We start from the raw sequence: 25,759 nt of genomic DNA, 5'->3' as shown, positions 1-25,759 counted from the left end.
ATCAAGCAGTTCACAACAATCTGATCATCAAGAAAAAGTTTAAAAGATAAATTTGTCCTTCCTACCATATATTTGGCATTATATTTTTAAGGAGCTGGCAAACATTTTTTTGTGCCATTAATGTTTCTCTCCCTCTGTGGCATTCAGCGTTGGAGCGCCATGACGCTGCACAATGAGACTCTGGTCCTGGACTCCTCCTCCACTACCACAGGGAGCGATGGCTTGAACCTGGTGTTGCGACAGGGTGTCCTGAGGGACAAAGACTCTTATATCTTCACGCTGCATGTGACTGACAGCAGTTTGGATGGTGAGGGAGCTGCCTCCATTATACTGCACCATAACATGCCCCCAGAAGGTGGGGAGTGTCACCTGACAGGAGCAGGGGAGGCGGGAATACTGTACGGTGAGGGGGACGGAGAAGGCTGGAGGATTCAGACGTTGCTGGACCGAGTCCACTTCAATTGCTCAGGTGGGATTAAAAGGAGGGCTTTATTTGACACCTAAATTGTTTAAAAACCCAATAAATCTGTTCTTCTTCTCTTTGTGTGCAGGTTACACTGATCTGGGGGTCTCAGAAACCCCCTTGCTGTACAGCCTGCTGGTGACGCGCTGCAGAGAAGACTCCTGTGAGGATTTCTGCATTTACAAAGGCAGCAATCCGGAGCACTCTGCCTTCCTACCACCGGGCTTCCGCTCAGCCCAACACCGTGTATCCGTATCAATCACAGTGGAGGACCACCAGGGAGCTGCCAACCTCGCACTTAATAAGTAACTGCTTGTTACTTTATATTCTTATTGGGTTAATTTATGAAAAGACACAAAATAATTACAAGTGGTCTCTTAAATCTGCACTTTTTTGGACTTCTAACTACTTTCTTTTGTCAATTTCTTACTGTAGAGTATAAAAATCTCTTGCGCTGTTTGCCCTGAAATTGACAGATTACCCTGATCAAGTTAAACCAACTTTAAGCAATGTTCTGTTGAGAAATATTATGTAACCACATATGTAACCACATTTTATTATAGCAGACTATGAGTAAAGAGTATAGAAAATATCTTCATTGATTCTCAAAATAGAGAACAAAACATCTGTGACAGATGAATCCTTTAGCCAATGGGCTAAAATACGACAGAATGAAATGGCGAGGGGCGAATGACAAGCCCCCAACCTAAACTCATCAGCATCGGTTTGTTTTGTGTTTGCATCCAGGACCATCCAGGTTGTGTTGCCAGATCTACCCCCTGAGTACAGTAGTCTTCCTCACTGGCTGTCTGAGATCACTGACACCAAACTGAAGAAGCTGTTAGAACAGGGCGACTCTCAAAGGGTCCGAGAGTTATCGCTGGCTCTCATTACAGTGCTAAATGAGGTAAGGAGCGTCTATTCACCCGGAACTCATTGATAATGTCCAGCTATATATATATATATATATATATATATATATATATATAGGATATATATATATATATATATATATATATATATATATATATATATATATACATATATATATATATATATATATACATATATATATATATAGAGAGAGAGAGAGAGAGATTAATATATATATATATATATTTCTGTGCTTCTTGTTCATTAGTATGAACAAACCAGGGTGTCTTCACGGGTGTCCCGACATGAGCGTGACTACAGAGTTAGAGTCCGCAGCAACATCACCAGAGCGCTGACTGCTCTAGACCTGAATACCGTCAGCGACATCCAGCAGACGTCTGCCGCCTTGGCACAGTGCACGGTGGGCCACATGAAAGTAAAGGGTTGTGGGAAGTTTGAGAAGAGCACAAATGAATCAGGAAAATAGATTGATGGTTTCCGTGTGCTTTGTTTTTTTAGGCTGTGAGTCGGGGGTTTATCTGTGAGGAGTGTCAGAACAGCACTCTAAACAAGCTGGAGTCCATGCTTGAGATCCTGCAGACGGACACCAAGCAGGGCACGGTCCCCCCAACTGAGATAGCTGATAACATCCTTCACATCATGGGTAAGTGCGTGTTTGCTCTTTGTATGTGCAGGACAGAAGCAGTTTGCTGTTTTTGAGAGTTTTCATTTTACAGGAATCATTTCATAAACAATTTTTGACCAGTTTTTTATAAGTAATTGTATTTATTCATAGGTCTCACAGCTGTTGATTACAACAATCGCTACAACAGTACTAACGTAAAATGAAATAGAGGGAAAATTTAACTTGGTTTCCAGTTTTTAAAAATCTAAAAAGTGTCCTGTGCATTTGTATTCAACCCACTTTACTCTGATACCTCAAAATAAAATCTTATTCAAGGGATTGTCACAAGAGATGCAGGAATCACATGGTAGAAGTTGCCCTGATCAGATGGGATCAGTTCATCTTTTTGGGATGCAGAACATTAAGAAAATGCAAAACTAACACTGCAGATCAGCCTGAACACACCATCTCCATGATAACACATGGTTGTGGCACCATTATTCTTTGGGGAGTGTTTTCTTCAGTTTGCACAACGAAGATGGTTGATGGATGAACTAAATACAAGACAATCCTTTCAAAAAAACTTGTTAGAAGCTGCAAAAGACTTGTGACTCGGATGGAGGCTCACCTTCCAGCAGGACAACAACCGTAAACATACAGTCAGAGTTACAATGCCATGGTTTAATTTAAAGGTCTCCAACTTAAGTTCTCGAGAGCTATTGGATACATTTAAATGTTGCAGGACAGTGGCTCTAAAGAACTGAAGTTGGAGACCTCTGATTAAAACTATAGCATAGTTATCTGTTATATTGGCCTAGTCAAAGCCCAGACCTAAATCCACCTGAGAATTTGAGGCAAGACTTGAGAGTTGATGTTCACAGATGCTCTCCATTCAGTCTAATGGAAGCTGACTGAACTTGAGCTATTTCGCTGAGAACAATAAGCAACGGTTTTTATCTGTACATTTGTAAAGCTGGTAGAGACACACCCCAAAAGACTTGTGGTTATATAAAGTACTAACACAGCAACGTTGATGTTGATTTGTTTATTAATTCAGTGGATGTCTAACCTGCATCAAAGACCTATCAATGATTAAGTTTCTCCTAAAAAAGTTCCTTTTGTTAACAAACCTTTGTTAGCAACAAGGTTTATTGTTGAATACATTTCTTTCAGTGTTTATGGAGCAGAAATCTCTCTACTTCCAGACTCTGTGCCCTGTTCTCTGGTATGGAAATCTGCTTTAACTATCTCATTTCTTCTCTCGTCAGGTGATCTGATCCATCAGGTCAGCCAGTCAGCCTCCCAATTTAACTTCCAGACTGCCCGTGTGGATGCTCCTTCTCCCTCCTCCACCTCCTCCTCTTCCTCTTCATCTGTTGATTATGGAAACCACCTGATAGACGCCCCACCCTCCTCACTGGAACCTTACCCTCTGCACGTGGCAGCAAAGGCCTACAGCCTTTCCTCTGTCCTCATGCTAATCCTGATGCACGCCCGGGTGCTCAACGAGGAACCTCTCATCCTCAGAGGGGCTGAGATAGCCGCCACAGGAAAACTGGCCGACCCCCAGAGTCTCCTCTGCTACCATGGCAACAGCAGCCCAGGTTTGCTTGTGTGTTTAGTGTGTGAGGAACTGATGGAAGTCAAGGCACCTTGCAAGTATTTAGACCCCAAGAATTGTTTAACATTTCATTACATTACAAGCACAAAATAAAATGTATTTTTGTGGAGTTTGAGGTCGATTCAGTTTATTTAAATAGGACGAATTTCAAATGTCATCTCAACACACAGATATAAATTATAGATAGGATTGGAGCATTGGTGCAAAAACACATATCTGATTTATAAATAGAAGAATAAAGGTAATCCAACCATATAGACAGATTCTTTTTCAAATACATAAAATCCAATTCGATGCTTGTAATAAAACAATGCAAAGACTGTTTATAATGCCAATAGGAAAAAGGTTTTCTATCTAAAGAAGCCCTACTAATCGCATTGAGTTAATTCTTCAATAGTCCCTCATGCTTGGCAAGCATTGGCAATAGAGGAAGAGAAAACTCTCTTTTTTTAAGAGGAAATCTTTGTCTCAGAGAAACCCCTAAAAGGTCAAGCATGGCTTTAGTGGAGAGATAATATTAACACACCATAAAGTTAATGGCAGCAGTATGTCCTCCTGCAGCCTAACACTTTAGACCTACACAATATAGGATATATTTGTGAGTGGAAGAAATAGATGCATATTACCAGCTTTAATCTGAAAAGTGTGGTGTAGCTGCAACTATGTGTCAGTTTTCCTTTTATTTCACAATCAAGCACTGCTTTGTGTTGATCTCCCACATAACATGCTGATAAAATACCCCAAGGTTTGCAGTTGTACAGTGACAAAAAGTAAAATATTTCAAGCGGTATCAAAGCTTTTGTAAGGCGGTGGTTTTTATCTAGTTGTGATCTACAGGAGTTTTGCTTTATAGGCCAAGCTGAGAGGGCAGATCTTTATCCTCTCCTCCTCTTTCAGAATGCCAACGGTTCTCCATCCCTCGAGCTTTCAACCAAAGTCTTGGCAGAGCTGCTGTAGGAAACAGCATCTTGCAGCTACTTTTTCAGGTAATATCATCAAAGGATGAAATCTGCTGAGACATGCTCAAGATGAACCGTGTCTGTAGAAATATCAACCTTCCTCCGTTTGATCCAGGTGGAGTCCAATCCCTTCCCCTTCAATTACATCTCCAATTACGCCGTCTCCTCCGAGGTGGCGTCCATGGAGTTTCGCACCGAAAACGGCACACATATCCCGATCTCTGGGCTCGACGACAGCATGGCCATCACTGTTGCTATTAACAATAGCAGGAGCAGCGGGGAAGCAGGCGCTGGGGGTCCTGGCACTGCTGGGGTCCCCTCAGCCAGAGCGGTAAACATCAGCCGCTGTGACTCTGTGGTGGTCAGGATCAACGCAGGAAACAGCAACAGACAGGCGGGCCTGTTTGTGCAGCTCAACTTCACCTCTGTAGAAGGTGAGCAACTACCTACAACACAGACACATTGTTATCCAGAGCAGCATAAGGAAGCTAAAACCCACTTTAATTCAGCTTTTTATTAAAATTAAGGAGGACGTATGGACTGAAATATAAAAGCAGAAATAATGTCTTTTTTTAGTTTTTGATTGTTTTTTCTGTCATTATGTTTCCATTCTACAGTTTTGCTCTGGATCAACAAATAACAATTATATGTTGCTCTTTATTAACTTGCCAGGCATTATTGGTGTTGTATTGCAGTAATTCTGACCAGCCCTGCCACGATTTGTGCTTCTATTTTAATTTCATAGTAAATACACATTCAGACTTATTCAGAAGCAGAGTTGGGTTGACCCTTTTATTAAACTTGGCCAAATTAAGCAAGTTCAGCTTCCTGCTGTTGTTAAGAGTAAAATAAAACAAATTTCTAGGCCAAGAAAATAGAAAGAATCAAACACGGGACACAGTTTTAATAGAGCCTTCCTTTATTATAAATAAATCTTACTCTTTTTGTCTGTTAAACTAAAATATTGTGTATTTAGTTTATTGCCAAGCAAGCAAAAATAACACATTTTACTACGTTATTTCTTGTATTTTTAACTTTAAAAAATTGTTGCGCAGTTTTTGGCACACATGGCAAAATGTTTGGAGACTACGAATCTCCCTCAGCTCTTTTGTGAATATTAAAAACAATCTGGGCCTGGATTTTTCCAAAGTTACTTTTATTAATACTGTCCAAGTGGCTGCATTTATTTTGATTTTCTTTATTTTCAAGTTAATATTTTGATTGCATTTTTGCATTTTCTTTTTTTTTTTTTTTTTTTTTTTTTCCTTCTCAGATGCAAACAAAAGCACTGAAGGCAAAAAAGGGGAGGAGGAGCCGTTCCTGACCGCCTACCTCCATTCCCATGAGCAACCCAGCGAGTTCAACTGCACGGAAAGGAAGCGGATTACTCTCAGCATGACCAGAGGGCCGGACCACAAGAAATACACCTTCTTCCTGTCACCAGAGTGAGTCTCTGAACCACCAGGGGGATTTATTACTTAAGAGGTTGTTTGCTCTCGCCTGAATTAGGTGCTGTTTGTTAACTTTGTGCTTTTCATAGCCAAGAGAAACTTTGGTGTGGTTTCTTATTATTGAAGCTAAAATGTTCTCTGATCCTAAACGCAACAACTGAAAGCATCAGCAAATAAATCGTTGCTATTGAGCATGGTACTTAAGGCTGGTCTTTATTGCAGATCGTTGTGAAATTGTAATTTGGGATGCAAGATAAGTAAAACCTTTAAATTTCGATGCCACTGCTGAAAATTGAGATGACATATGAATTTTTGAGTTTACCCACATTTCTTAAAAACGTTTTTGTTTCTTCATTATTAAAGAAATGCCCCTGCCACTCTGTAAGATTCAGCATCTGAAAAGGTGTTCATGCGGTGTTGGCATTGAGGAGCGATTGCAAATATTGCACAAAAGCAGTCCCTTAGGATTGCATTGTTCACACTGTCATTGCAGCAATGATTGTGCTGCTCTACTGATATTGCATACAGTGATACTGTGATAATGATACCTTTGCAGCTCTAGTGGAGTCTCAGCTCAAGACCCCATCTCAAGTGCATCTGAATGGTCAGATGCACTTCAGACTACAGACTACTGTGCAGTAACAAGTGTTGTTACCATAATAAAGTTTGTAGAAAGCATACACAGAATTTGGCAGCCTGCAACAAACAAGTGTAAAGCTGGAGATATTGATCGTATTTTAAATCTGGATGTTGTTTCTTGACCTTTTTTCATGTTTGGCATGTTTGTATTGTTTTTGCCAGGTCCTATGACACCACTCAGAATTACTTCATCAATGTAAGCACACCGTGCAGCCCTGATTCTCAGCCTGCTACCGTTCGCCTGGAGGTCAGGGTATTTGCCGCTCTCTGTCAATACTTCAGTGAAGCCGAGAAGCAGTGGAGGACAGACGGCATGGTCCCCCTGGCAGAGACCAACTTCAGCAGAGCTGTCTGTCGCACCAGACACCTCACATCCTTTGCCGTAGGCCTGTTTGTACCGACCAACGCCGTTAGCTTTAAAATGCCAGTCAGTACCACTAAAACACGTGCTTTTTAGAAATCTGTTTTAGAGACACAACCCAAACTATTCCCTCCCTGTCGGTTTAGGATCGTTCAGGTGCACCAAGCCTGATTGTGCTGCTGGTGTGTTTACTGGGCTTGCTGAGCTACGTTGTGGCAGCAGCCATCTTGCACAAGTTGGACCAGCTAGATCTACGCCGAGCAGGTGTGGTTCCTCTCTGTGGCCAAAACGGGAGCTTCAAATACGAGATCCAAGTCAAAACTGGCTGGAGCCGAGGGGCAGGTGAGGCAGAAAATCCAAAAAATCCCTACTAAAACAGTTGCTTGAATCAATATTCATAAAACAAAATGTATCTATAGATATGTACATTTGTGCAGGTTTGTCCAGATTGTACAAAATAAAACATTTTAAGACATTTTAAAAAGGAGAATTGGGAACACAAGTTTGAATTTATTTTGGATTTTCTCCAAACAGGGTTGCATATAGGTGCAAATGTAGATATACACCCTGACTTATAAATGTTTAAAAGTACCTTAACAAGTTGTAGAAAAGCCACAAAACTTGAGCCCATCAACAAGGTACTGAAATACTCTGAATATTACTAAATACTCTTTTTATCAGAAATGAGAGAGCTCCTCTGAATAGGTAGTTTCCTGGCAAGGACCTGGCTTTCACGCAACGTCTATAGTTGATTTTCAATAGGACTGAGATTTAGGCCATCCCAGAACCTTAATATTAGTCTGTTTTATCCATTGAAGACCCACTTTTGTGTTTGGAAACACAGTCCAAAAGGATTTTCCTTCTTTATTGTTCCATCCGTATTGTGCAGTTAATCTGTGTCACTGACATCGAAACAGACCTCAGAATAATGCTACCACCACCATGCTTGACAGTTGGTACAGTGTTCCTAGGTCTGAAAGCCTCACCTTGATTTCTCGAGCCATAAATTTCGTTATTGTGTTCTAAAATGTAAGAGTTCAGTGTTCCGACATGCTCTCAAACACACGTCAGAACTGGTTTTGGAGAATAAAACATGCTAACGTTAAGCCTCTGCAATGGCCCCTACCTCCACAAATTCCTGGATGGTAAATTTAAATCTATCTAATACATTTAAATGAACTGTATCATTTCTGATAAGAGTTGTCAAATCACCAGTCAGAATTATGTTTAAAGTGTGTTAATGGCAACAGAAAGAGTGTGGTTTCCCTGCAACATTTGTACAACAATTGGTGGGGAATAATTGTTTATAGTTGAGCGTCTGTGTGGATAAGAGAAAAATCCACAATAAATAAAAACCTGCGCACACAAATCTAATTTTTAAAGATAAACCTGACCAGCACAGCATATGATTCTAAAATTGAGAAACTATTTTAGTAAGACCTTCAGTATTTGAGCTATCGATCCCTCGCTGTCCGTACAGGTACGACGGCTCATGTAGGAATCAGCCTGTATGGACGCGAGAGCCGCAGCGGACACCGTCATCTTGACAGCAAAGGAGCTTTCGCCCGCAATGCTCTCGACATCTTTCACATCGCCACGGACGCCAGCCTGGGCAGTGTGTGGAAGATCCGGATTTGGCACGACAACAAAGGTGAAGAAGATTTCTGTTTAGGCAGCAATAGACACTCCTTCATTACGACCTGTTTTATGAATGTTCTGTAACCATTATTTGCTGGTGCCTCCGCAGGCCTGTCTCCAGCATGGATGCCGCAGTACGTGTTGGTCAAAGACCTGCAGACGGAAAGCAGCTACTACTTCTTGATTGACGAGTGGCTGTCAGTTGACAATGAAAGAACCGGTGGACGGGTGGAGATTGAAGTGGAGGCCACAGGTGAATATCAAACATCTTAACTCCTGCTCGGTGCTATTGGTCTGCTCACATCAACGTAGATGTTTCTGTTCTCTCAGAGGAGGCTGTGCTTCATCAGCTGCCCCGTCTTTTGAGGTCTGAGCTGCAAAGGGCGCTGTGTGAGAGTCACCTTTGGCTGTCTCTGTGGGAGAGGCCCCCCCGCAGCCCCTTTACCCGCCTGCAGAGAGCCACATGCAGTGCTGTGCTGCTGCAGCTTATCCTGCTGGCAAACACCCTGTGGTACAGTACGGTAGTGGACAAAAGATACAGGTGTGTGGGATTTTCATCCTTCTTTCTTTATACGCCACCTTCACATTTTGCTTTGTTACAACCACAAACTTCAGTGGATTTTACTAGGATTTTGTGTAATAGATCAACAACTAATATAATTGTTAACTGGAGAAAAATGGCTTTATATTATTTTTTTTTACAACAACTAAAAATCTGAAAATACCCCTAAATCAAATCCAGTGCAAGCAGTTGCATTCAGAAGCCACCTTTGTAGTGAACAGAGTCCAACTGTGTGTAATTTCATCTCAGTCTAAATGCAGCTGTTTTGTGAAGGCCTCAGATGTTTGTTAAAGGCATTAGTGAACAAACAGCATCATGAAGACCAAGGAACACACAAAAAGGTTTGTGGTTGTTAACATGAAAAGTCCAAGGGGTCGGCATATTTAGATGTTTGGAGGTGTTTGTAAATTTCCAACTCGTGGAAATACGTTTACACCCTTCAATGTCATCTCGCCCTGCAGCCAGAGGGCAGCGTCCCAGCATTCCTCACTGAACGGAGAGACGCTAGCAGCCGGTGTGGTGGCCTGTCTGGTCGTCTACCCTCTCTACCTGCTGGTCTTCACAGTATTCAGAATGAGCCGCAGCAAGGTGCAGTAACACTAGAATAGACCGCATTCTGTTCCCTGCTTCAAAATGCAAAGCTCAGAGATTATATGTCTGCGTGTGTCTCCAGTCTGTGACCGTGGAGCAGGTGTCATCACACATGGATCAGGAGTCGGTGGAAATTGATGACTTCCTGGACAACTCTATTGGAGGAAGTTCTTTCTTGTTTTTTAACGGAGAGGTGAAGTTTAATCCAAGACTTAAGAATTTATTGAATAATGAGCTGTTAATCTGTGCATTAATCCTTTTACACGTCTCTGTTTTTCAGTCCAACTCAGAGGAAACAAACATGGATCTGCCATCTCCATCTATCAAAAGGTGAACTAGTCTTTGCTGGCTATTTTCAGACTGTGTATGGGTGAAGAAGACACCAAAGAAAGCAGATTTAAAGGAAAACGAGAAGAAAGAAACATGAAAGCTTTCAGGGAAAACAAAAACTGCACTGATGAAAATATTTTCATATTGGCTTCTATTGAGTATGAGATAAGCAAAACCTTTTCTTAAAGCCACAACACAACTCTCTAAATTAATCAAGGTGGTTTGATCATCACAACTGACTGAAGAGATCTTCTGAAGACTTTCAGATAAACTTAGCTAGTTGCTCATTAAAGCAGCAAACATCTGTCACTGTTCTTTTCAGCGAGGACACTTGGGACATGCCAGAGGAGGATACAGACGACGAGGACTGGCCGGAGCTGATGAGTAACGAATTGGTGGTGGGAGGGACCAGACACGGGGCAGGGATGCCCAGGCTCAAGAGGGTGAAGGGAAGCAGGTACCTGGGAGATGATATGACCCTGAACCCTGAGGAGGATGATGGATCTGATCCGGCCAACAAACATTTCACCTCGTCAGGTAACCACGGGTCGATGGGAGTCCATGTTGAATCAGACACTTTTGAGGTAAAAAAAATACTGACCTCGGGCTGCTTTCTGTTTGCAGACGAGGATCTGATCAAACACATCTTGGAAGATGGGCAGAACTTCTTTCCTCAGGCAGATGAGAGTGAGATGGCCGACCTGTAAGTTGTTTTTCTCCTGTTTATTAAATGTTTCAGCAAAAAGATTCATTTCCTGGTGTTTGATGTATTTCTATAACTTCTACTTCAGTTCAAGTATTTTTGGGGACAAGACAGAAGTGATTCTCCTTCAGAAACTGAGTGAACCTCTTACACTAGAATCCATCAGGAGGGATCCACCAAAAACAGCTTTCACATCAAATACAGGTGTGTGTTTACAGGGACATTTTAGGAATGAGCGTACACCACCCTGAATTCTCAATAATTTGCCACACAAAAACCACAAAGTTCAATGTGTTTTGATAAGATTTCATCTAACAGACCAACTCAAAGTGGTGCATAATTACAAAATAGAAAATAATTATACAGTGGCTTCAAAATATTTTCAAATAGAAATCCAGTTAGCATTTGTATTTGCCCCTTTACTCTGACAAACCTGACTAAAATCCAGTTCAGCACACTATGCCTTGGACACACCATCCAATGGTGGCAGGATCATTCTGTAGTGACATTTCTCTGAAAGCTAAAACACAAAAAATATTTGATTTTTATTTGTGAAAATTGTAAAAACCATGTTTTAGATGCGTCACATTGTTTCATTTTCCCTCCTCTTTACAGTTATGTAACATCATGACATAAAATCCCTACAACATCAAAGTTTGTATTTGTAACATGACAAAATGTGTAAAGTTCAGGTTGTAGAAACATGTTCTGAAGACACTGTACTGTTTTTGGTTTTAACCAATAATCCCCTGTCTCTCTGACCTCAGTTGTAACCGATGTGTGTCGTCCCCGACGGTACCCTCCCTGGTGTGGACAGGCAGCGCTGTGGGGCAGCTGGGCGGGAATCGCTCTGGCCAGCTGTGTTTCTATTTGGGCGGGCTATGGGTTCAGTGAGAAGGTGGCCATGATGTGGTTAATCTCCTGCTTCACCAGTTTCTTGTGCTCCTGTCTGCTGTTGGAGCCAATTAAGGTAAAAACACCCAAATCTTTATTCTTAGTGATGCTAGTACAGGATTTACAGTCATAATTATTTCTAAATTCAACACAGTTTACATGTTCGTCAGTTTAAATTACTTCTCTGTACATTTTTTGCCCTGCTGGCTGTGTTGTTTTGGAAATGTTTAAATCTCCAGTAGGGTTTTTCATTTTTTCCTGCTGCTTATGAGCCTGAATCCAGCTTCTGTTTGGTGCAAATCCGACATTAACCTGAGGTGTCCAAGTGTTTACAAGCCTAACAGCTGCTGTCTTCTCTCAGGTGCTATGTGAGGCTGTTTACTTCGCTGTGTGTGTGCGCCGCCTGCGTCCAGAGGACAGCGACGTGCTGGTGGATTACCCTCGAGAGGAACGAGTGGTCCAGAGGGTCACCAGGGTGAGACCGCCACAGGGCTTCGCTCTGTCTCAGGCCCGACACCAGGCCCGCAAGGTCCACATGCTGCACACAATGCTAAAGGTTTGTGGGAAACAGACGCTGTGCTGGAGGCATTACAATCTTTGCTTTGTTGACCAGCAGCAAAAATTAGTTTCTGTTTTTGCAGAACTTCCTGGTTTACATGTTTTTCCTGCTGGTTGTCCTGCTTCTCAACTACTCTGACTCGGCGAAAGAGACGCACAGTTTCAGACTGAGGATTCAGCTGCAACAAGCCCTACACACACCTGAACACCACACTGTCAGCAGGTACTAATTTACAAGTACTGTCATGGGGTCATGGCTTTAAGAATGATTTTAAATGTAACCTGCTGTGATTTTTCAGTGCCATTTGGCTGGTCTGCTTTACCACAAAAAGTGTGGGATGTCATCTCTTTTTTGAGACCTGATTATAAACTAATGACCTTGATATGAACACAAAAAAAGCAATATTTATTTAAGAAAAGTTCTTGAGCTAATATTCTTGAGGTCAAAATTAATTAAACATGTTATCTACTCACTTCTCCTTTGTATGTTCATGCATTGTGTTTGATGAATACGTTACTTTGTCTTTAAGACGAGATGACGTTTTGGCCTGGCTTAATGGATCTTTGCTGCCTCGGCTCCTGGATGAAGCTTCACTCCTGAGAGACACAGGAAGCGTGCTGCTCGGCTCTCTGAGGCTCCGACAAACCCGTGACACACAGGGTGAGTTGACCTCATCATGAACCTTTAACTCAGACCTTACTAATGAGACAGAGCTCCTCACTGACAGTAGTTTGTTTGTAGAGATGCCTTTCTTTTGTTTTACTGACTTTGCTGTCAGTGAAGTTATATTTGTTTTTGTTATTTTTTTACTCCTTTTACCTGAGTCTACAGTAAGTTTGGCAAAAAGCATTTAATATTACTGCTGACATAGTTATGATCAGCTCGTTGTCTTAGTAAATTAATTCAGCTTTTAAACAACATAAATATGAATATTTGTGGCTGTAAACACCCTGACTGATCACCGCTACAACATGCTCCACACTTGATTGAAATTCCTGTTAAAAATGTGTAAAAAGCCTAAAAAAATGTATTCATTTGTAATGCACCAGCAGCATCTCACAGAAAAGAAATTGGGACAAATTGAACCTTTAATGTAAGTACATTCAATGTTGAGACATAATTGCTAGACATGGATATTTGCACCACTAACAGTTAACATACAATAAATATGACTGCACCATTTAGTCATTTATACTTTGTTAGGTTGATCAGTTTGTTGGACATTTTAATTATTAATCCATAGCATCCAGTTTTCTTGGGGTAAAAATAGAGGCATGTTTCTCTCACCTGCTTTTCAAAATAAAACAGGAGAACATAGCATTCGGGTAAAGCCAATGTTTGTTGATCATACATCCGGACATGGCTAAAAGGAAAAAGTTTAACCAATTGATTGTTTCATGGGTAGAATTAGTAAAAAGGCATTTTCTGTCCAACGATTGCAAACCTAAATGTGTGGAGTTTGTTGAACTCTACTGGGATGTTAAGTAGATCTGCTTTGGTCAGATGAAATTGAGATTAAGCTTTTTTTGCAACATGCACTCCAAGTGAGTCTGACGTAAGGCAAAGAATGAATTTGTGGAAAAGCACCTTATACCCACTGTTACGTACAGCGGGGGTTCTGTGTTGCTGTGGGCCCGTTTCTTCTCCAAAAGCCCTGAGAACCTTGTGAGAAAGCACAGCATATTAATATCTTAAAACATCAGAATATAAAATGTGGTGGACTCTGGCAGGAGCACGATAATGATAGAAAGTATATGACCAAATCAACACAGAAATCCAACCTTCTTCCATGGCAACTCAGTTTCACAGACCTAAATCTATTAGAAAACCTTTTATTAGATTATGCCATCTGTCCATCTGTTTGTTTTGGTGAAGATGCAACCCAAAATGGGACATTTTCAATTGCAAGTTTTTTTTCTGATTCATTAAATATCAAGGCAAAAGAAAATTAAGTAGCATTCAGTAAAACTGGTGGAAATAAAAGATGATAACCAGATTGTTATCTTGCTGAAGTTTCACATTTTCTTCCAGCTGCTGGTGGTTTCAGACCCAGAGAACGATCACCTCCCTTGGTTACATCCCCGACTCGGGCCACAGAGAATGCCTCGGTCATTGGTGCGATCCATACAGATTGGTAGGAAAAACATTGATGACATGACTGAATCATGTCAGCTGTTTTTAATGCAGTTTGGATGGCAATAATTTATCTCGAACATATGAGGGGAAAAATTAGGTATCATATTCTTTTTTTTAATGCTCGATGTGTCCTTCCACTTACTTTCCAAGGGCTCAGATGGAGGAGTCTGGCAGCGGAAATGTGGTTCACCACTTCAACAGAAGCCTGAAGGAGGCCTCTTCCTCTCTACAGGAGCTGCAGCAGCTGCACTGGATCAATCACAGGTAATGACCAGGAAGCAACATGACTGTAGGAAAACCTGGAGAGTTGGTTTCAAATAAAGAAATATGTCCTCTGCTGCATAAATATCCAAAATGTCTGGCAAAAATATACCATTTCATATCATGTCATGTTAAAACCACAAAATTTGAGATGTTCTATTGGGATTATATAAGGCGGTCCAATGCAAAGTAACACGTAATTGTGAAGTGTAAGAAAAGTGATTTGTGATTTTCAAACTTTAAACTTACAAATGAAAATCAGATAATGTGGTGTGCATTTATGTTTAGCTCCAAATGAGTCAACACCTTCACTGCAAATACACCTACGGTTCTCTTTTGGTTCTCTACCAGCTTTACACATATAGACAACAATATTTTCTTATTTTTCTCTTTGCAAAATAGTTTAATCTCAGTCATATTGGATGACTCTAACTCATGAGTTGATGTAACCAATTTAATCATAGCTCTTAGTATTTTTAGAGTTATTGTCCTGCAGGAAGTGAACCTCAAACCCAGTCTCAAGGTCTTCTGCAGCCTCTAGTAGGTTTCTCCCAGGATTCCCTTGTAAAGCAATCCATAGCATGATGGTGCATACACCATGTTTTACCATGCGGATGGTATGTTGCAGATGATGGACTGAACAGTGCTCCAACAGATGTTCAAAGTTTGGGATTTTGGTCTGAGCTAACCCTGCCTGAAAGTTCTCCTCATTGTTCTCCCTGACCTGTCTGCTGTGTTTCTTGGTCTTCACGATGCTGCTGTTTCACTAATGTTCTAACAAAAACCCAGAGGTCTTCACAGAACAGCTGGTTTCTTTAAAATACACACATGTGGACTTTCTTTTCTAGCCACCTGTCTTCTAATGGCCATTGACTGCCCTGAAGTTTATTAAGGGGTATCAAACGTACAGGATACTTTTCAGATTCCTATTTGTAAAAGATTATGAAAACCATGTATTATTCTCCTTTCACTTCTCATTATGTAACACTTTGTGTGTATTTATCAGATAAACTCCAGATAAAATACAGAGAATTTAGTTTTTTGTAAAGTTTCAAAGAGAAAAGGGACAGTTTTATTTTTCCCTCTTGTTGATTTCACTAACCACCCAGGTTGGAGTCATTATGATTAAAGAAAATTACATCAAAATAAATCATAGAAACAAGGTGGTAAAGACCGTGGGCTTTCTTTCAGCAATGGTTTCTGCAAATTATAACTGATGGTAGTCTTTAATCCTGTCAGGACAACTTTTGAGGTTACAGATAGTTACTGTGGAGAAAGCAACAACTAAACCTTGAACCGCCACCTTAATGGGATGGAGGGGTTTGAGTGCTCGAATGATCCTAGAGGCTATGTTGTCTGGGGCTTAAATGCCTCTGGTAGGGTCTCCCCTGCCAAACAGGCTGTGGGTGACGGGTCAGACAAAGAGCGGCTCAATACGCCTTCATGAGGACCATATAAATCGAGGCACGTGATTTCGTCTGGTACGGTGCAGCCGGGGTCCAACCCTGGAGCCAGGCCTGGGGTCGTCAGGACTCGTCGGAGTGCGCCTGGTGGCTTGGTTGCTCCTCACGGAACCCAGCCGGGCCAAGCCCGAACGAGAGACGCAAGGCCATCCCCTAGTGGGCCCACCACCTGCAAGGGGAACCCTGAGGGACAGGTGCAAAGCGGATCGGGCAGCGGACGAAGGTGGAAACCGAGGCGACCTGATCTCCAGATGCTTTGGCAATTAGAGATGATGAATGTTACTTAAACAAAACTGAGATTTTTTATTTCATCTGTAATAAAACATCTGACACAAACGCATAATTTAAAGGAGATAAATGAAACATGATAAAGATCTCAGTCTAATGAGTTTGTGTGTTTGCAGGACTCGGGCCATGAGTGTGGAGTTCTCCCTCTACAACATCAACACAAACCTGCTGGCTGTTTTCAGGTTTCTGTTTGAGTTCCCAGTTTCTGAGCGTGCTCAGTCAAGCCTGGAGCTCCTGGTCCTCACTTTGTGGCCAATCACAGGCCTGGACCTTCAGCTACTTCTCACGGTAAATGCATCTCACTCAGCAATGAAACCTAAGATGTGACTGAAACATTTTCCCCATTCCTCTAACGTCTATGGTTATCTGTTATTCAGATGGTCCTCCTCTCCCTGATCTTGTATTTCCTGGTGCGAGGGATCCTGGGGTTTCTTAGAGAGGGCTACAGGTACCTCTTGTCATCATGGAGACTGCTGGGTATATGTAAGCTATGTCTGGGAGCATCTGTGTGTGGGCTACACCTGAGCCGCTCCGTCATGGCCAGGCAGCAGTGGATGTTGTTTCTGAAGCAACCCCGGGACGCCTTTACGGACTTCTACCCGCTGGCCAGGCAGAGTCAGCTGTACACCGTCATGTCTGCCATGCTGCTGTTCATTCTGGTGCTAAAGGTAAAGTAGAAGAAAATAAAATCTTGTTCATTCAACTCTTGATTTTAAAATTACCAGTAATCTGACTACAATGTTCAGCTGCAAAATGTTGGGTAAAATCGAATCTAAACAGAAAAATCATTTAGAGTGACCTCAGTACTTATTGGCTTCCTCTGTACAGATGTATAAAAATACAGAAAATAAATAGAAGCATAATCTGACACTGAAAAACAGCTGTAGTTCTAAGTAAGTTTTGGGGACTTTTTTACTAGAGATGCAAAGCAAAATCAGACTGGAAGTTAAGCCTATGAACAACTAATCACAAACTAAAAAACTTAATTAAATCAATTTATTGTCACTGAAAGCACCAAACCCAGGTCCTATCAGGTTGCATTTACAGGAACACTCTTTGGTGAGGGAGTTGTTACTGTGGGAAGAAGACCCAAATTTAGTACTTTTTTTAAGTCAGGAGAAGCAGAGATGCAAGAAGGTATTTAAAAGGAAAATGTATCTTGTATGACATGTCCAGACATGTTTGAAGCTCCCTCAGCCTGTCACTTTGAACAGTATTGACATTTTTAGCAGATAGCAGGAAAGTACTCATTTTCTGTTACTTTTGGAAAGTTAGGATCTATATTTTCTGTTGAATACAGGCAGATACTGCTGTTTGCCGTTAGCAATGCTGGTTGTGCTATGCTCGCTTTTTTTATTCTTTACTATCTTCCTCACTGTGTGTGGTGATAAATTATACTTAGATCTTGGACCCGCCTTATTTTCTGAATTATTGCTCTGACTGTGATATGGGTACATTTAGGCAGGGAAATGTTTCTTGTAGCCATTTCCTGACCAAAACCCATCAGCCTCACTTGAATGACATGTTCTTTCATCTTCTTCATTTTAATGGATGGACAATAGACATAGGCCTCTGTGTCACATATTTTTAATGCCCCAGGGAAACAGGAAGTCATGAATTATTAATTAAGAGTTCCTAAAAGTTCTGACTCTAACTTTTATGGTGCATTTATTGTTTCTCTGCTGTTAGTGGTGCCAATAACCTTGGCACTATTATTTTGGTTAAGTTTTTAACAGTGGATTTTTGCCCGCACTGATTAAATATTTTCAAATTAAAGGTTGGGTTTTTCTAAATTGTTCATTGTGAGATTCAGTACTGCATTAAAATATTAACCTAATTCAGCCTTCCTGCTCATCTTTACCAGGGTGCCAATAAATGTGGATGGCGCTGTATTTCAATGCAGTTTAACTACTATTTGTGTGTATCTAATGATTTTTCTGTGCTGTAAAGCCCTGTAGTTGCTCTGGCTAATGTCTTGGCAATGTTAACCAGAATGAAACAAAGTTTGTCCTTAACAGATGCAATGTTTAATTCTACTTGAGAGACATTGAATAAGAAATTTGGGAATATATTTTACCCCGAAAACATTGAGATGCAAACATGTGACTTTGTTTTATCTATTTCAGATTAAGAGAAAAACATTGATTAATGCTGCATCATTTCATTGTTGAACTGAAAAATACTTTGTTGCATTAAGATGTCACTACAGTCAAAGTACATAAAGCATTTTCTCCTTGTTTACATTTTTCCTCCCCTCTCGGTCACCCAGGCGTCGCACCAGTTGCGTTTTCTTCGTGAGTGGGCCGTGTTCGGCAGAGCCCTGCGGCGCTCGGCCTGGGAGCTCCTGGGAGTCGCCTCGGCTCTGCTGCTGTTGCTCCTGGCTTACTCCCACACAGGACACCTGGTCAGAGTTTCCCCATGTTTGTTTTCCCTTGCTGCATCAGCATTGTGATCCTCAGATTTATCTAATGTTTATTCCAGAGGTTTTTACATTCTGTGTATTTACAGTACAGACCACAAGTTTGGACACACCTTCTCATTCAAAGAGTTTTCTTTATTTTCATGACTATGAATATTGTAGCTTCACACTGAAGGCATCAAAACTATAAATTAACACATGTGGAATTATATACTGAACAAAAAATCCCAGAGATGCTTAGCACTTGTTGGCCCTTTTGCCTTCACTCTGTGGTCCAGATCACCCCAAACCATCTTGATTGGGTTCAGGTCCGGTGACTGTGGAGGCCAGGTCATCTGGCGCAGCACCCCATCACTCTCCTTCTTGGTCAAATAGCCCTTACACAGCCTGGAGGTGTGTTTGGGGTCATTCTCCTGTTGAAAAATAAATGATGGTCCAACTAATCGCAAACCGGATGGAATAGCATGCCGCTGCAAGATGCTGTGGTAGCCATGCTGGTTCAGTATGCCTTCAATTTTAAATAAATCCCCAACAGTGTCACCAGCAAAGCACCCCCACACCTCCTCCTCCATGCTTCACGGTGGGAACCAGGCATGTAGAGTCCATCCGTTCACCTCTTCTGCGCCGCACAAAGACACGGTGGTTGGAACCAAAGATCTCAAACTTGGACTCATCAGACCAAAGCACAGATTTCCACTGGTCTAATGTCCATTCCTTGTGTTCTTTAGCCCAAACAAGTCTCTTCTGCTTGTTGCCTGTCCTCAGCAGTGGTTTCCTAGCAGCTATTTTACCATGAAGGCCTGATTCACACAGTCTCCTCTTAACAGTTGTTCTATAGATGTGTCTGCTGCTAGAACTCTATGTGGCATTGATCTGTTCTCTAATCTGAGCTGCTGTTAACCTGTGATTTCTGAGGCTGGTGACTCGGATGAACTTATCGTCCGCAGCAGAGGTGACTCTTGGTCTTCCTTTCCTGGGGCGGTCCTCATGTGAGCCAGTTTCTTTGTAGCGCTTGATTGTTTTTGCGACTGCACTTGGGGACACTTTCAAAGTTTTCCCAATTGTTCGGACTGACTGACCTTAATTTCTTAAAGTAATGATGGCCACTTGTTTTTCTTTACTTAGCTGCTTTTTTTCTTGCCATAATACAAATTCTAACAGTATATTCAGTAGGACTATCAGCTGTGTACTGTATCCACCTCCTGCACAACACAACTGATGGTCCCAACTCCATTTATAAGGCTCTAAATCCCACTTATTAAACCTGACAGGACACACCTGTGAAGTGAAAACCATTTCAGGTGACTATTTCTTGAAGCTCATCAACAGAATGCCAAGAGTGTGTGGAGCAGTAATCAAAACAAAAGGTGGCTACTTTGAAGAACCTAGAATATGAAACATATTTTCAGTTGTTTCACACTTTTTTGTTCAGTATATAATTCCACATGTGTTAATTAATAGTTTTGATGCCTTCAGTGTGAAGCTACAATATTCATAGTCATGAAAATAAAAAACTCTTTGAATGAGAAGGTGTGTCCAAACCTTTGGTCTGTAATGTAGATTAACATAAAACTCTTCATCAAGTAAGCAAAATCAGCATCGTCGTTAAATATCAGCTGGTTTCTTGGTTTTGAGTTGATTTTATTAAGCTCCTCTCCTCTCTTGACTTTCCCCTGCAGCTCTTCCACTCTATGCTGGATGGTTACGGCAGTGTGAGCTCCGCCTGTCTGTCTTTGTTGGGTGCTAGTGCGAGAGGCCTTTTATCGGGGCTCCCTAACCCAACAATGACCGGTCCCTCCTACACAGTCTCCTCCCTGATGTTCCACATGACGTTCTCCGTTCTCCAGCTGGTTTTCCTGTGGTTGATTATCTCTGTGCTGCTGAGGAACTACCGGCGCGCCCGAGCAGAGCTGTACCGCCCCGCTGTGGATCTTCAAGACTACGAGATGGTGGAGCTGTTCGTCAGACGACTCAAAATGTGGATGGGACTCAGCAGGACCAAAGAGGTAATGCTCTTGTTTTACATCTGCAGCTGATGGGATTTTGGCCAATTTATGAGCAGGACAAACCTCCTTATTGTCCCAGTCCTGCACACACTAACAGGAAATATTTGAAAGATTGCTTAGCACATCACTCAGATTAGCATTTTCAGGAAAATGTGTGTACTAACACCACAGGATTTTCTTTTATCATGCATCTTGCATATAAAATAAACAACAAAACAATTAGTTGAAATAATCCTTTTCCAGATCATAAAAATGTTAGGCAAGGTTTTAATTTATATGTTTTAACAATTTTGAAATCTATTTGTTTTGTAAGGAAAAAAGGCATGGACCAGAATCTTTTATGCTTAGGCAAATCCACAAATAGTCTGATGATTATTTCTTTCCCTCGCAGTTTCGTCACAAAGTGCGTTTCGAAGGCATGGAACTCCCTCCATCCCGTTCATCCTCCACCAGCGACTGTAAGTCCCTGTGTCTGCCTCCGCTGGACAGTCCAGACTCCCCGCCCACCCCGGACAGCGTCGATGCCGGCTCCGAGGCCTCATGGCGTCCAGCCTCTTCGAGCCCCTGCAGCCTGACGGAGGCTCCCGGGATCAGCCTCGGGCTGGGCCTGGGTCTGGGTCTGGGTCTGGGGCTCGGCCCAGGAGTGGTGGTTGGTGGAACGAGCTGGAGGGAGAGGGCAGAGACAGAGGCGTCTCTGAGGAGGCTGCTCCCCACCTTGGATGCTCTCCTGCAACAGCTCGACCGAGTCAACATAGCGACAGAGGACGTTTACCACATTGAATGCAGGCTGGAGCGAGCTCAGAGGAAAAGGAGGCGCAATAGGAGAGAGAGAGGAGACGGTCAAGACGAGAGAAGTGATGGGAAACAGAGAGGGAAGAGGGAGGGCAAGGATGTGAAAGAACGAAAGACTGGAAAAGAAAAGCACACCAGGGGGAGAAAGGAGAAAAAGGGGGATAAAAGCAAACTTCCAAAAGACACTTCTACCAAGAAGACTCCTGTTCCCACACCTGTTCCCTTTTCAAAACCAAGACCTACATCAGCCTCTACACAGCCCCCCACCTCACAATCATCAATCAAATCTTCAGTCAGTGCACCTTCTCCCACATCAGTCACAGATAAACCCACCACTGACCTCTCCCGAAAGAGCTCTTCCTCTCTCCACAACCCACCCTCCAAAACCTCCTCCACTCCCTCATACCCCCGAGCACCCACGCCTTCCCTGCCGACTACCCATGGCTCCACACCCATTAATAACCGAGACCGGGATACCCAGACAGAAAGAGAGACCCTCCCCTGCACAAGTCTGTTCAACCACCCAGCTCACACTACAACCATCCCCACAAGGAAGAGGAAACGGAAACCCCCACCCCTGAAAAACAAGGTGCACCCCACTTAGCAGAATGTTCCCAAACCTTCAGGATCGAAGGGCAACTAGAAGAGGAATGTAGAGCTGGAGAACGTAGGGGGGAAACGTTGGGTTAAGGACAAGAGGAAAAGGAGGACAGCTGGTCTTGTCCCCAGATGAACCTCTTTAAACCCTGGGAGAGAAGAGAAACCATTGGATTGGCAAGAGATGAGAAAATAGTGTAAAGACAGAATAATTGAGAAGATTGTTTGGGAAAATTCAGGATAATCAGGAGCATAAGAATTAGACCTTGGCTCACGCTAAACCATGGTGCGGGTCACCGGATGCTAACTAATCTGACTGATTAAACTTCTGTGTGTAGTTGTCCATAAACCCTGCCACTTCCCCGTTGTCATGTCAGCCCGAAGGTCCCATGGCGCTGTGACAGGAGCACAGAAACGTGCTCACCAGATGACTCAATGAGCTGACAGCAGACTATTCAGCCACACTTTTCTGTATATTTGATTCATCACTCAGTGTTGTCTATCTTTATTTTCTTAAATGTAAAATTTTGGACACCGAGGGTGCGTTCAAACCATCCTGGAACCAAAGTTTCCTGCAGGCACGCACATTGTAAACACCTGTATATAACACTGTAGTTACATATCAGCAGATGGAAATGTGTCGTATGCTCCGGCCCACTGAGGGACAAGGAAAACCATGCAGCAAGTGATGCTGTTGAGATTTCAGCAGCCCCGTCTTGAAGATGCTGATACAGTGCCAGCACATTTACTAACAAAGATGTGCAGAAGTCTTAAAGTAATTTAATGTTTTACTACAACAGCATAATCTCACTCTAAAGAATTTAGAAAAAAACAAGATTTAATTTGACTACATTTATTCAGTGGGAAAAATATTCCTATGTACAGAAATAATTGTTTTTAAAAACAATTATTATTGGTACTAAACCAAACTAACTAACTGAAAGTCTAATATCAAGTAACTATTATTATTTAAATGATTCACCTCTAATAGTTGTCTTGATTTCATCAGATTCCTGTGAAATCTTGTGTGAAACCATCTGCACTTAATGTGATTACTATCTGCTCTAAAGGGACATGCTTCCACATCCATTCTTATCCCGTTCCACATTAGCAGGGTCGCACAGAATCCTGCTGACCTTATGTTCTGGTTGGAAATGTCAGGCCAGTTTCTTATCCCTGTGTCGAAGAAACTTCCGCCAGTAGGCTGGGTTTCTCCGAGGAAGGAGAGGGAAGTAACAGAGTTCTGTCAACTGATGTGTATGTTTAGAGGGATGACTCTTTGGGTCCTAGACGAATCCAGATATCAATATAACAGCAGAATAATGAAAGGGGTTACTTGCAAGGAGTAGTCACTGGAGGCTTCAAGTGGATAAAAAGAAAGCACAGTCTCTTAGGAGTTAGCACAAAAAACACCTCTACTTAAAGCATTGAAGACACATAAAACAGCCTAACTGGGCCCAGATGATGATGTTGGAACTTGTAGATGGCACATCTGGCATAGTTGAAGATATAGCGTTGAGATGGCCAGCTCCATAACAGATAATTATCTTCTGGAAGTTCTGGTCATAAATTGACACAAATGCGTGGGCACCACCGTCATCTTAACCCCTAAAATGAGCATTAAGAAGTAGGAGACATTGTTTTTCACACAATATCTCAGAAAATCCTGTTAAGTGGTTGAACAACAAAAATAACATGCATTTAAACATGAAAACTATGACTCATCATAGTCAGGAATTTGAAATTATTCAAGGAGCACTTCCACATAATAAAATAAAATACCACATTTATTTAACAATTATAATGAATAAGAGATTACATTTTGAAATGGTTCAAAGATTTGTGAGAAAAATCAAAATGCAGTCTGTGTATTCATTTGGAAAAGTTAAGCATAGATTAAACCATGTTTGATATTTATTTTTAAGGGATTGTATTTGTGCCACTTTGTAAAAACCATTTTTTCTTACCTTTTTTGGTCTTTTTTTCCCACCGAATCAATGTTCTAAAAAAAAGCTGAATTATCAAGATTTTTTTGAGATGTACTATAGTAATAATAGATGAATGATTTATTTGAAGGCTTTTTACACGTTTTTCCCAGGGATGCCAATAAGTACGACCTGCGCTGTTCATGTGAAGGAAGGGAGATGAGAAGCAGCAGAAGGCTGAGGCAGAGCTGCAGTAAGTGCTAACAGAACAAGAAACAAAGGGATGGAAATCAAGGTTATATGGATGGTTTCACCTAAACATGACTATTTACACAGGTTCACCAATTATAAAGCTATGCTGACTTCATTCTGATTATCTTTCCTAAATGTTTGTTGTTTTTGTGTGTAATATGGATCGGATTTAAAGCACTTTTTTTTTTACTGATGTGGGTTTTTTTCACTGCGATGTGACATAAAGTGATAAGCTTGGTCTCCATACCAAAAACAGAAAGCTTCACTCATACTGTACCTAATTACTTAACCGTAAGTGCTGCCAAAGCTTTTAAATCATTTATGCATTTTGATATTATCTAGTCATACATTCATTCATTTTGTACTTGCACTTTATTCTGTAAAGGAGATGATGTTAAACACCATATTTAATTAATCGTGTGTCAGGTTATGAGTACATTTATGTTAAGAGGACATTTCTGTAAGCATTTCCACAGTGTTGTTCAAGAAGTAGCTTGCATTTGTTTATATGTTTGACAGCTGTTTGATTTGTTATAATTTTGTATCAGCATCAACTTCCTGTGGCCAGTGGGCAAATCTCAGGGAACCCATCCTTTCTCTCTCTGTTACAGCTGGAGCCAAATCCAAACAAATGTGTCCAGTTAAAGAAAATCCCATTACTGGTATTTGTTATATAAAATATTGAAGGAGCTGCACTGCCTCAATGTAAATGAGGGTGAATGTTCAGTTTTTAAACACCTCTGAATTGGTGTCCTTTTCACCTTTCAACTATCCAGCTTTACAGAAACATCCCTTTTCACTGTGTGTACAATTTTTGTATATATTTGGGCCTTAGGATGTATATATTTTAGTTTTTTGTGATCTGTATTATTTGTGCTCAGTGACACACACTTAGGTCAAGCACTGGTGTTGCAATCTCTAAAGTTTAAGATTTTCTCTTGTCTAACTGATCCACAACAGCCAAAACCTATCCTCTCTTTGTGTACAGAGTGGAAGAGCATGGTGCCAAAGCTAAACTGTTTATGTTCTTATGTGCAGTCTGTTGTTTGAAAGCATTTGCCTGTGCTTTTTCCCTTGTATTCATGCAGTTGTAGCACTTCTCATGCTTTTGCACTTGACAAAGTCGAATAAAGTGTTTGACAGCTCTGCAAGGTGTAAATTATTCAGCTTTATGGGGCAAAATAGAGGTCTATACTGACTGGAAACGGTTCCCTTATTAGACCCCTGGGAGTTAGAGAGGTTTGATCCATTGTTAGTTTGTGGTAAATACAAGACCAAAATCAGAATCAGCTTTATTGCCAAGTTTGTACATACAAACAAGGAATTTGACTCTGGTACACTTTGCTCTTTG

The 25,759-nt window shown here is 41.5% G+C and overlaps 1 protein-coding gene across 1 annotated transcript in view; it reads left to right on the top strand.

Moving 5' to 3' along the window:
* pkd1a (polycystic kidney disease 1a) overlaps nt 1-25,554 on the top strand; it is an 85,035-nt gene extending 59,481 nt beyond the window's left edge. Inside the window, exons 26-56 of the mRNA XM_047365021.1 lie at nt 148-469; nt 552-768; nt 1,211-1,370; nt 1,605-1,757; nt 1,856-2,000; nt 3,230-3,565; nt 4,480-4,568; nt 4,657-4,975; nt 5,815-5,986; nt 6,794-7,058; nt 7,139-7,334; nt 8,473-8,643; nt 8,740-8,883; nt 8,961-9,171; nt 9,654-9,780; nt 9,866-9,976; nt 10,064-10,113; nt 10,436-10,650; nt 10,738-10,816; nt 10,905-11,020; nt 11,584-11,786; nt 12,072-12,266; nt 12,352-12,491; nt 12,799-12,929; nt 14,301-14,403; nt 14,556-14,669; nt 16,534-16,705; nt 16,795-17,085; nt 18,687-18,821; nt 20,516-20,842; nt 21,234-25,554. Coding sequence (XP_047220977.1) covers nt 148-469; nt 552-768; nt 1,211-1,370; nt 1,605-1,757; nt 1,856-2,000; nt 3,230-3,565; nt 4,480-4,568; nt 4,657-4,975; nt 5,815-5,986; nt 6,794-7,058; nt 7,139-7,334; nt 8,473-8,643; nt 8,740-8,883; nt 8,961-9,171; nt 9,654-9,780; nt 9,866-9,976; nt 10,064-10,113; nt 10,436-10,650; nt 10,738-10,816; nt 10,905-11,020; nt 11,584-11,786; nt 12,072-12,266; nt 12,352-12,491; nt 12,799-12,929; nt 14,301-14,403; nt 14,556-14,669; nt 16,534-16,705; nt 16,795-17,085; nt 18,687-18,821; nt 20,516-20,842; nt 21,234-22,238 — 6,414 coding nt within the window. The 3' untranslated portion in view covers nt 22,239-25,554. The remainder of the gene's footprint in view (nt 1-147; nt 470-551; nt 769-1,210; nt 1,371-1,604; nt 1,758-1,855; nt 2,001-3,229; nt 3,566-4,479; nt 4,569-4,656; nt 4,976-5,814; nt 5,987-6,793; nt 7,059-7,138; nt 7,335-8,472; nt 8,644-8,739; nt 8,884-8,960; nt 9,172-9,653; nt 9,781-9,865; nt 9,977-10,063; nt 10,114-10,435; nt 10,651-10,737; nt 10,817-10,904; nt 11,021-11,583; nt 11,787-12,071; nt 12,267-12,351; nt 12,492-12,798; nt 12,930-14,300; nt 14,404-14,555; nt 14,670-16,533; nt 16,706-16,794; nt 17,086-18,686; nt 18,822-20,515; nt 20,843-21,233) is intronic.
* The last annotated feature ends 205 nt before the right edge of the window (nt 25,555-25,759 follow it).

This window comes from Girardinichthys multiradiatus, chromosome 5 (genome assembly GCF_021462225.1).
Source record: "Girardinichthys multiradiatus isolate DD_20200921_A chromosome 5, DD_fGirMul_XY1, whole genome shotgun sequence".
NCBI lineage: Eukaryota > Metazoa > Chordata > Actinopteri > Cyprinodontiformes > Goodeidae > Girardinichthys > Girardinichthys multiradiatus.
This window is presented reverse-complemented; position numbering and strand designations above follow the sequence as displayed.